The sequence below is a fragment of the Entelurus aequoreus genome, linkage group LG17 (assembly GCF_033978785.1).
Source record: "Entelurus aequoreus isolate RoL-2023_Sb linkage group LG17, RoL_Eaeq_v1.1, whole genome shotgun sequence".
Taxonomy (NCBI): domain Eukaryota; kingdom Metazoa; phylum Chordata; class Actinopteri; order Syngnathiformes; family Syngnathidae; genus Entelurus; species Entelurus aequoreus.
Genome location: NC_084747.1, coordinates 33,166,082 through 33,178,241, shown reverse-complemented (window position 1 = coordinate 33,178,241; position 12,160 = coordinate 33,166,082). Strand labels below are relative to the sequence as shown.

General features: G+C 36.2%; 1 protein-coding gene across 5 annotated transcripts in view; it reads left to right on the top strand.

The window, feature by feature from the left end:
- LOC133632807 (homeobox protein orthopedia-like) overlaps nt 1–11,822 on the top strand; it is a 221,786-nt gene extending 209,964 nt beyond the window's left edge. For 2 of the 5 annotated variants that reach the window (XM_062025506.1, XM_062025507.1), the window contains 2 exons: nt 6,993–7,396; nt 10,266–11,822. In XM_062025506.1, the coding sequence (XP_061881490.1) occupies nt 6,995–7,396; nt 10,266–10,766 (903 nt within the window). In that variant the 5' untranslated portion in view covers nt 6,993–6,994 and the 3' untranslated portion in view covers nt 10,767–11,822. Of the gene's footprint in view, nt 1–6,481; nt 6,776–6,992; nt 7,397–10,265 lie in introns of those variants that run through there. The other 3 variants (XM_062025504.1, XM_062025503.1, XM_062025505.1) reach the window with 3 other exon arrangements.
- Nucleotides 11,823–12,160: the final 338 nt, after the last annotated feature.

Sequence of the window (12,160 nt, the reverse complement as noted above, 5' to 3'; positions counted from 1 at the left end):
AAAAGCAAGATATGAGTGACATTTTTTTTACAAGAATTGCTGTGTATGGTCATAATAGTTCTATACAGCATGTTCATATATTTTCATGTAGATAAGATGTGTGATTGTAAATAATATTAATGAGATTCATCCTTAGTAAAATTCCCTTTAAGAAAAAAGAATAACTAAAAAAAGCCTTTTACCCAAAAATGCGTTACTCATTGAAAAACAACCCAAAAAATGGTTTATAGTTTTGAAAACCCTTAAATTGAGTTAAATAATACCCTTATAACCCAAAAAAATGGACTTCATAAAAATAACTCCACAGTTTAACCCAACACTCTCAACTCATAAATTGGGTTATCAAAATAACCCAGCATTTTTGTGTGTGTAGCTGAGTAAAATGTTATGCAATTTAGTTAATTATAGACAAGAAACTAAATCAATTTAGATGACTAAAACTTGACTTAAACTAAAATAAAATTTCTTCAAAAGACTATGACTAAAACGAAACTGCTCTCCAAATTAGCACTGGTTAAATGCATACTCGAATCATCATTGGTCCACTTTTATCGTGTTACGCATGTGTGGAATAAAGTAAACCATGAATGACTCCCTGTGGCCATCAAAACTCAGCATTATTTGTTAATGCAGGTTGATTTTTTTCAGCTATGTCGTGGCCTTTACACAGGAAAACATGTTGGGTTAAAAAATAACCCAATTTTAATCCAACTGCTGGTTCAGAAAAGGACGAACCCCTTATTTAAGTTATTTTAACTCAACATTTTGGGTACATTTTTTCAACCCAACTTTTGCGTTGAATTATTTAACCAAACAATTGAGTTATGATAACTTAATGTTGGGTTATTCCCAACCAAACTATTGGGTTGAATTATTTAACCCAAAAGTTGAGTTATTCTAACTCAATGTTGGTTGATTCATAACCCAACTATTGGGTTGAAATGTTTTTAACACAAAAACTGCATTATGGTCACTACAATGTTGGGTTATTCCAAACTCAACTACTGGTTTGCGCAATTTAGCGCTCCTTGACCAAATAGTTGGTTACAAATCATAAGTTTTACTGCTGGTTTGTCCTACTCCTTGCCATATACTGATCAAAATTATTTTTATTCCATTAAAATATACTCAAAAGCAAGATATGAGTGACATTTTTTTACAAGAATGGTCATAGTAGTTCTATACAGCATGCTCATGTATTTTCATGTACATAAGATGTGTGATTACAAATAATATTAATGAGAGTCATTCTTAATAAAATTCCCTTCAACAAAAAAGTAACTTTTTAATTAAAAAAAAAACAAACGTTTACCCAAAAATGTGTTACTCATTGAAAAACAACCCCAAAAATGGTTCATAGTTTTGAAAACCCAGAAATGTAGTTAAACAATACCCTTATAACCCAAAAAATGAACTAAATCAAAATAACTCCACAATTTAACCAACACTCAACTCATAAATTGGGTTATCAAAATAACCCAGCATTTTTTAGTGTGTAGCTGAGTAAAATATTATGCAATATAGTTAATTATAGACAAGAAACTAAATACATTTAGATGAATAAAACTTGACTTAAGCTAAAATAGAATTTCTTCAAAAGACTTTGACTAAAACTAAACTGCTCTCCAAATTAGCACTGGTTAAATGCATATCGAATCATCATTGGTCCACTTTTATCGTGTTACGCATGTGTGGAATAAAGTAAACCATGAATGACTCCCTGTGGCCATCAAAACTCAACATTATTTGTTAATGCAGGTTGATTTTTTTCAGCTATGTCGTGGCCTTTACACAGGAAAACATGTTGGGTTAAAAAATAACCCAATTTTAATCCAACTGCTGGTTCAGAAAAGGACGAACCCCCTATTTAAGTTATTTTAACTCAACATTTTGGGTATATTTTTTCAACCCAACTTTTGCGTTGAATTATTTAACCAAACAATTGAGTTATGATAACTTAATATTGGGTTATTCCCAACCAAACTATTGGATTGAATTATTTAACCCAAAAGTTTAGTTATTCTAACTCAATGTTGGTTGATTCATAACCCAACTATTGGGTTGAAATGTTTTAACACAAAAACTGCATTATGGTCACTACAATGTTGGGTTATTCTAAACCCTACTACTGGGTTGCGCAATTTAGCGCTCCTTGACCCAATAGTTGGTTACAAATCATAAGTTTTACTGCTGGTTTGTCCTACTCCTTCCCATATACTGATCAAAATTATTTTTATTTCATTAAAATATACTCAAAAGCAAGATATGAGTGACATTTTTTTTTTACAAGAATGGTCATACCGTATTTCCTTGAATTGGCGCCGGGAATATAGTATTCGCCTGCCTAGAATTACAGCCGGGTCAAACTCGTTTCGCAAAATAATTAGCGCATGCTTGGCACTTCCGCCGGGTCAAATATGAGTCATTAAATGACTCCCGCCTCCAGGTGGTAGAGGGCGCTAGTGATCCTTCTTGCGACTACCAGTACTGCAGGAGACAGGTACTGCAGAAGAAGACAACAAGCAGCAAGCATGCAGCAATTGTTTGCTTGCACTTTTAACATGGAGGATTACATATCTAAAATAAAACCGTTTTCTAAACTGGACTTTCAATCGAAGCAGGAGGTAATAATTAAAGGAATATCTCCAGAGACTTTTAAAATTGAAGAAAGATGAGAAAGACTGCCTTTGATCAGAAGCAGCTGCACATGGACCCATCTACAAGTAAAGGTAAGATCATAATAACGTTTTTTTTATTAAATGTGTTTTTAATGATAAGGTATGCGCCGGAGTGAGAAGAGGTTTTAAAATAATTAGAGCATGCTTGCTCATTCCGCATGGTTTTGGTAACCGCAGGAGTGAGAAGATGTTTTAAATTAATTAGCGCCCCTGCGGCTATTCAAGGAAATACGGTAGTAGTTCTATACAGCATGCTCATGTATTTTCATGTACATAAGATGTGTGATTACAAATAATATTAATGAGAGTCATTCTTAATAAAATTCCCTTCAACAAAAAAGTAACTTTTTAATGAAAAAAAAAAAAACGTTTAACCAAAAATGTGTTACTCATTGAAAAACAACCCCAAAAATGGTTCATAGTTTTGAAAACCCAGAAATGTAGTTAAACAATACCCTTATAACCCAAAAAATGAACTAAATCAAAATAACTCCACAATTTAACCAACACTCAACTCATAAATTGGGTTATCAAAATAACCCAGCATTTTTTAGTGTGTAGCTGAGTAAAATATTATGCAATATAGTTAATTATACACAAGAAACTAAATACATTTAGATGAATAAAACTTGACTCAAGCTAAAATAGAATTTCTTCAAAAGACTTTGACTAAAACTAAACTGCTCTCCAAATTAACACTGGTTAAATGCATACTCGAATCATCATTTTTTTAGTGTGTAATCACTGAACAATGATACCTTCTGCTGTGGCTATTTTTAATAACCTCTGCTCTCACACACACACACACACACACACACACACACACACACACACACACACACACGCACACACACACACACACACACACACACACACACACACACACACACACACACACACACACACACACACACACACACACACGCACACTTTCTCTCACACACGCACCAGGCACACGCACGCACACCATCACCCTCTGCGTGACACACTCTTCCTCTTCATCATTAAGAAAATGGCTCTTCTTTGCTGATTATTTTATTTGGGGGCTGTGATTACCGCCATGTGCAATAGATCACGCAGTACCGGGGAGCAGGCGGAGGGCGGCCGGCCTAATTGGGGCTGGGAATGCACGCCGCCGTGCAGCCTGCAGGCTGGATGGCCGGAGAGGGAAGCCTGTCATGTGGGTGTGTGTGTGTTGGGCTGTGGGGTGCACTTATGGACTGTCATTTAATCACCTATACAGACACCTTTTCTGCAGATGGAAAAAACATCGATTTCCACTCTTAATGAGTGAATGCACCTAAAAAAGTGATAGACTTAATGCAAACTAAATATTGTGCCTTTTTGTGTTATTTGCAATGCATGCACCACAACAACAAAAATGGTGCATGCAGAAATCTTCATCCTTCAAATTGCATTTGTTTTGTGGGTTCCCATTCAAAGTGTCTCATGGCGTGTAAACAGCCCTCGTGCACTCAGATGCGCCGCATTAACCCGCGTGGATTGCGTGTGAGTGTTTCCACTGCAAAAGGGGAGAAAGATTGATGTGGTCCAGTTAGGGAGGCTGAGTGAGACATAAAGCCTGCACAAGTGTCTCTCTCTTATTACGCCAATAAAGCTATAGAGTCGCTAGGCGAGAACATCTGGTGAGATTGCTGATGTTTCTGCTTCCTTTTCCACGCCTGGCATCAATCAGCATTGACAGCGTGTTTCACATCACGTCCCCGATATGTATTTTTTACCACAAAACATTGTTTGCAAATGTGCACTGTTGCTCTCAAATGTCTTGTTTTAATCGCAAATGTCTTGTTTTAGTCCAGATTGAAGGTTTGAGAACCACGTGATTGATGTCAGCCAATCAGCAAAGAAAGCTAATGAAAAATGTTATGATCAAATATAATGAAACCCATGCTGGTTTGTAATATTTATTACAAAGACACGATTAACGACGAATTATCTGATTATGTAGTAATAAAATCGAATCAAATAAAATACAAATAAATAGGTAAACTTTTCTGGGGTTAAAAGTTTTTTCCCCCAAACTAATTGTAAACCTATCTCAATATGAAAGTATGTAATTTATTTAAAATGTGTGTAAAGTGTATTTGTTAAATGTAATTCCTAAGTGTATTTTTATTGTTGCAATGAACTTAATTATGTTTTACTATTTAGTATCGGAAAATATAGATATATAATTATGTTTAATTTAATGTAATATTTTTAATATTGCTGTTATAGGTTGCTCTGACATAGCAAATTTAGCACTTTAGAAATAAGGGTATTTTTAATATTGCTTGTCATACTGTAGTGTGCATTTGTATTTATAGAGAACCTATTTTAGCTAACTTACAGGATAAAAACCTAACTATACTGCACTTACACAATTGTAAATAACACATTTTGCATTATATTGTTGGTCAACTTAAATATAAACAAGAAAACAGTTGCTCCCGTTATTTGTGGTCATGATCATATTAGCATAACCACAAATAAATGGAACAATTATTTTCTTTCTTTTTTTTTTGTTTGTTTTTTTTTTGTTTTTTTTGCAAACATGTCTTTTAAATAGCAAATATGAGAATCATCTCTTATCGTACCATCTTTTAGGTGTGCTTTACTGGTCTCCGGGTTTACACGAACCGCATCCAACCTCGTCCAGAACCTTCTAAAAAAAAAATTAAAAAAAGAAAAAAAAAGAAAGAAAAATAGACATTTTGGCCTTCTAGAACTCCCATCAAATAAAGCTCCTCATGCATCCTCACTCCCTTCCACTATGATGCTGCTGCTGCTGCTGATGATGATGATGATGATGATGAAGTTCGGAGTGCCTCCTCATCACATGTACCGGTCCATTTCATTTTCTTTTCACGCTGTGCTCCCCTTTTCTCTGCATTCTGACGGGGCATAAAGGAGGACCATGTGGAGGGAGAGGGAGTGGGGAGTCCTCGCTCGGACGCCTCCTTTGTGAAGTTGTGATCGGTGCTGCTGGTGGTGTTGCTGCTCCATCACGCATTCATGCACCCGAACATCTGTCCCTGCAACTCAAATATCCTCCATGTTATATCATGCATGCAGCAGCACGGTCCTGCAGATCAATGCATGTCTGCCTTTTTTTGTTGTTGTTGTAATGTGCAACAGTCCTACTTATGGACCCCCTCTCTGCAAAACGCCATGCACCGTTTAGGGGGGTGCAGCACGTCTGATTTAGTTCGAAGCAAAGCGGGCCTAAATGGCTCTAATTGCCAACGACTTGATGAAAAGTCGATGGGAGTTAAAGCGGCCCCGATCACTAACTGGAAGCTGCAATCCATCTGTACTCCTTTATTTATTTATTCCCTCCATTTGTCTCCACAAATCACCTGCCAGTCGAGACCGGGACACATATTTGTTTTGTTTTTCTGCATGCGCGCTGCCACAAAAAAAAAACACAAAAAAAAAAACAATCTTGCATTTGCATGCACTTTAAAACTACTTTTTATTTCATTTGCATCTGTCATGGTGTTTTTTTTCCTTATATATAATTTGACATTCTTTAATACAACATTAGCTCTTGTCATATTTTTTTATAGATGTTTTTAGTGAGGACATGTCATCGTGCAAGCATTAAACACACGCATTGAGATGTTTTAACGTGGAATAATTTGAGCATGAAAAGCTAATAAATCAGAAAATGGTATGGCAGAATTGAATTGTGGTGTGTTATTTATTTATTTTTATTTTTTTCAAACGCACACGCGTATGTCTGCGTGTGCATGTGTAGGGTGGGTAAGGGGTGCTTGGGGGTGTTGGTTGGGTCCAATCCCTGCCTCTGATTGGTTCTTATTTGAGCAAGCTGACGGCTTCTCTCCACTAATAAGCGCCTCCCAGCCGTTCTAAGGGCCATTATAATGCAAGGGACCTCCTTTTTTAAGCACAAAGCGAATTTTCCTTCATTTAGACCCATCTATGCCCCTTAAATTGCCCCCAAAGTTTGTATAGGAGATTTTCCCCCGGACCTCTTTTCACCCTGGAGCGGTACGCGATGCTGTCTCACGCCGACCTCCTGGATGCTCGGCTCGGTGAGTTCTCAGCTCTGAACCCGGGAGCTAAACTCCACTGTAAGACTCCAACTTCTTCTTTTTTCTATGTGTGTTTAATTACTCGTACAGTTAAGTGTTTTGTGAGTGTGTGTGTGTGCTTGCGTGGAATTAAGAATGATTTGACAGCATAAATGTGATTAAACCCAGCTAAATTAAGTTAATTTATTATTTTCAAATGATTTTTTTTTTTTTTGTTGGTGCGAATTTGTATTTACCTTAATCATCATCCTATCAGGGATGAAGGATGCTGCGGAGCTCCTCGGACACAGAGAGGCGCTCAAGTGTCGGCTGGGCGGTGGAGTGCCGGACCAGGGCCATCCGGGAGACATGGCCCCCGGTTCTGAGTCCGTGGAGGGAACCACTCTCCTGCCCGGAGAAGACATCACCACCGTGGGATCCAACCCGGCAGGCTTGCCGGTGAACGGGAAAGAACCGGAGAAGCAGCAGCAGCAGCAGCAACAACCCCAGCAGAATTCCGGTCAAACGTCCAGTCAGCAGAAACAGAAACGGCACCGAACCCGCTTCACACCGGCCCAGCTCAACGAACTGGAGCGGAGCTTCGCCAAGACGCATTACCCGGACATCTTCATGCGGGAGGAACTGGCGCTCAGGATCGGTCTCACGGAGTCCAGAGTCCAGGTAAGAGTTTTTCTCCTTCCTGCAATCCTGTCCTGAATGGGAACTACATTAATATTACCTTTTTACGTTATATTGTTTAATATATATAATTTAGCAATGAAAATAATTACTAATGTTTATATAGTCATTTTAGAAAGTACTATTATGTTTAATATAATTTTTGTTAGTAAATTATGTTATGTCAACACAGTAGTTTAGGTCAGGTGCTGACGCTGTCCAAGGTGCTGAAGGTCACCTGAGGAAAAAGCCAAAACAATAAAATATTAAAAGCGCACAATTTTATTATTATTATTATTATTGTTATTGTTATTATTATTATTAATATTATTATTATCATCATCATTATTACTAGTATTAGTATTATTATTATTATCCAAACTATGTATATGCTCGTCAAGAATTGAAATGCATTTTCTTATTTTCTTATTTTTTTCATTTCATTTCATTTCATTCATGTTTATTTCGAATATGTAGACAAAACAAAAACAACTAATTTTGAAAAAAACAACAAAAAAGCCATTCAAGAATGAATAACAAAAACAATAATAATAATAATAGTAATAATAAAAAGCAAAAGAAACAAGAAATGAAAATAAACATTAATGTAAACATATCCGAAAAGGAGTGAGAAGAAGTAAAAACTTTGTTTTTTCTTCATCTTAATTCTGTTTTGTTCATTTAAGAAAATAAATCCATAAAATCAACTAAATAAAAACCGCCGAATATTCCCAATGAGAGCTTTAAGTATGTTTTTGCCAATATAGTCAGCTTCACACATGTTTATTTCCTAACATTTTTAAAAGCATATATTGCACCACTGCAGTAAAACAAATACATAATCAGCAAATGTCCCTTTACTTATCATACCAGTGAACGAATTATTAAGAGGGGATGTGGAATTCACGCAAATGATCGCAGTGAAAGCAATAAACGCAGTAGAATCATTAGTCACCTAACAATCATTTAAATGTCTTTCCTCCTAGAGACTATAAATAGCATACAGTAGATCATGTCGTTGTCTTGCTCTTTATTTTTTCAATATAAATATTTCACCAGTCATATTTAATGAGACTCCAGAATATATATATATTATTGTTTTCACGGAATAAGAATTGCATTCTGTTTCTCCCTCGTCGTGTAATAATAACCTCGGCTGATGCTTCACGGGTGGCTGCGTGGAAGGAGAGCACGTTAATCACAGTCCAGCCTGATGAAATCTTTTACGAAAGAAAACAGCGCTTATTATAAAGTGTACGTGTGTCATAATTTGTGCACAATTCCGGCTTTATTTTTGCAATGTTGTTTCATGTCATAAATGTGACCTATAATAAAACTCGCAAAAAGACAATAGCACCATTGCAAATAACAACATGATGAAAATATGAATTATACCTAGTGACATGTTTATTTTTCTTTCAACAAAATGTTTTTATAATGTAATTTTTTATTTATTTTATTTTAAAGCGCAGTCACGGTCACATTGCAAGGCAACATATTGTTTTTGTTGGATATAAAACATGACTATGGAATATATTACGGATGTATTTATTTAATTTTAGTCTGTTCATTTTAACTATAAATTTAGTGTGACATTAGAGCTGAAATGCTGGCAGTTCCTTTCGCTGAAGAAAATATGTTTACACATATTATGTGTGTATGGGGTATGTGTTGGGTTGCTGTTCTTGGAAGTGGGTGGGAAAAAAAGGGGAAAATGTGATTACTGTTTTATTATATATTGTAATACTTGTCAAACTTAATAAAAACATTTCTAAAAAAAAATATGTTTACACATATTGTATATTGAAATTAAGTAATTAAATGTTTTATTATTATTATAGGAAGTTATGTTATGTGTGATATACCGTTTTATACCGTGTTATGCCTCTAGTTTTATATAAATCCGTACTATACAATAATATTTTGTGTTAAACTAACTTGTAATGTATTTTATGCCTATTTTCTCAACAAAAAATAGTTACATGTTGTCTAAATTCTGTGGAACCATTGGCGAGTAAGCCTGTATGCTGGACATTAAATATTGTGGAGTTTTTTTTATATTTATTTTATTTTTGTACAAGTTTTTTTAAATTTATTTTATTTCTGCTTCTATTTCTTTTATTTGGGTTTTATTGTTGTATGGTTTCTTTTTCTGTGATATGGATCCCCCTGGGTCTGAAATAAAATTACTACTACTACTACTACTAAATTGTATTACAGAAGATGCACAATAAAATACTATACAAGCAAAAAAAAAAACCGGAAAATTATAAATAGAAACAAGTATAAGAAAACGAAAAAGAGACCCATCAATTTTGTGTACATCAAATTCGACCTACATTTTTATTGTGTTAGTTTTTTTGTTTTTCTTTGCTGACATGCTATTTATGTTAAGATAGATAGATAGATAGATAGATAGATAGATAGATAGATAGATAGATAGATAGATAGATAGATAGATAGATAGATAGATAGATAGATAGATAGATAGATAGATAGATAGATAGATAGATAGATAGATAGATAGATAGTACTTTATTGATTCCTTCAGGAGAGTTCCCTCAGGAAAATTAAAATTCCAGCAGCAGTGTATGAGATCGAATTTAAAAAGTAAAAAGTAAATAATGGGGGTATAAATCAAAGAAAATGTAAATAGAAAATATTACAATAACAATAAAAATAAAAAGCAACAATAATAATACAAATATAACAGTAAAAATAAGAATATAACAAGGGAAACTAGGCAGTAGTGACCATATTATTAAAATGTATTGCACTGTTTTTTGTTGCATTGTTGTATTTTATACATCTCCATGTATATTTCAGCCAGTTAAAGACTGACTTTGCGCATGCGTTGGGTTGTGCATCACAGGTGTGGTTCCAGAACCGTCGTGCAAAGTGGAAGAAGAGGAAGAAGACCACCAACGTGTTCCGCTCCCCGGGCACGCTGCTCCCCACGCCGGGCCTGCCGCAGTTCTCGGCGGCCGCCATGGAGAACAGCCTGTGCTCGTTCCACGCCAACGACTCCCGCTGGGCCACCGGCATGCCGGGCGTGTCGCAGCTGCAGCTGCCGCCCAACTTGGGCCGCCAGCCGTCCATGGCGCAGTCGCTGTCGCAGTGCAGTCTGGGTCACGGGCCGCCCCCCAACTCCATGGGTCTCTCCAACGGCCTCTCGTCCAACGGCGGCGGCCTGCAGTCGCACCTGTACCAGTCGCCTTTCCCCGGCATGTCGGCGTCTCTCTCCGGCCCCACGAACGTAGCGGGCTCCCCGCAGCTGTGTAGCTCCCCGGACAGTGACATGTGGAGAGGGACCAGCATCGCCTCCCTGCGGCGCAAGGCGCTGGAGCACACAGTGTCCATGAGCTTCACTTAGTGACTTGGAAATAAAGAAAAACAACACTTTACTGTACATTCACCCCCACTCCCACTCCCACGCCGAGGCTCCATCGCCATTTAGACAAACCTGTGTGGAGGCTGTAAGGTGATAAAAAGGAACCACACTAATGGACGCTGGAGACTTAATTCATTTAAAATAATAAAAAAAAAAAGAAAAAAAAGTGGATTTGCAAATAAATCCCATTGTAATGATCTCCAAAAAGACTGTGGACCTTTAATTAAAGAGGGCCAACAATTGTCGTTTTTATTGAGTGCCTCTTGCAGCACTCACGTTGTTGTGTTCAGGTGAACTTGTGTTATGTCAAACGGTTATTTATTAAATATACATTGCTTTTCTTTTTTTTTTCTTTTTTTTTTTTTTTTAGTAACAGCCTGTGCGTGAACCGCGTGGAGCTGCAGGCATGCACCGTGCATGGGGATTTTACATGACTGCAGGTGCCCACACACACACACACACACACGCGCACACACACAAACACACACACGCTTGCACACACACACACACACACACACTATACAGTGATCTTTCAGTCTATAGGTCTAAACTCTGTTTTAGGGTGTTTTTGTGTAGATAAAAAAACAAAAAAAAAACATTGTGTGACATGTTTTAACTTATTGTATGTGCTATATTACTTGACACATTTCTTAAATGTTTGATCTTACATCGAAAATGCATTGACAGGTTTGTACCAAATGAAAAACGAGCAACAAATAAAAGTACTTTTAAATCATTACCTCAATTCCACGTGATTTTATCATTGCTATTTTTGGTTTTGTGTTGACATTTTTGTCATCCTGGTAAATAAATTGTGTTTAAACCTGGTATTTGTGCAACCACAATAGAATAGAATATAATAGAAAGTACTTTATTGATCTCTTGGGGAAATTCAGCACCACAGTTCGCTCACAATAGACAATATTAATAATAAATAATATAATATATATAATATATTATATATATAATATATAAATAATATAAATATATTCTACATATACTCTACATTTAAGTGCAGTCAAGGAACATATGCATTATACAGTCATGGAACATACTATATATAAACATTGTTGTCCTTATAAAGGCAGAATTTACATTTATTTATTAGATTGTGCAGATTTGCCTTGTTTTCAGCATGAAGACGCAATCCTATGTCGAATATGTCCACCTTTTTGCAGCAATACTCCAAAGCCATGCAGTTTGTTGATGGTAAACACAATGACCGCTTTCAGTAAACACAATATTTGCATTATACATTTTTTTTTTTTTTGCTTTTACAGCATGTGCCACTTGCTCAAAACTCTCTAATATCAGCTTCACAGCACATAAATCAATGTACAATCATAGCAATGGAATGTCAACATTCTTTAATAAGA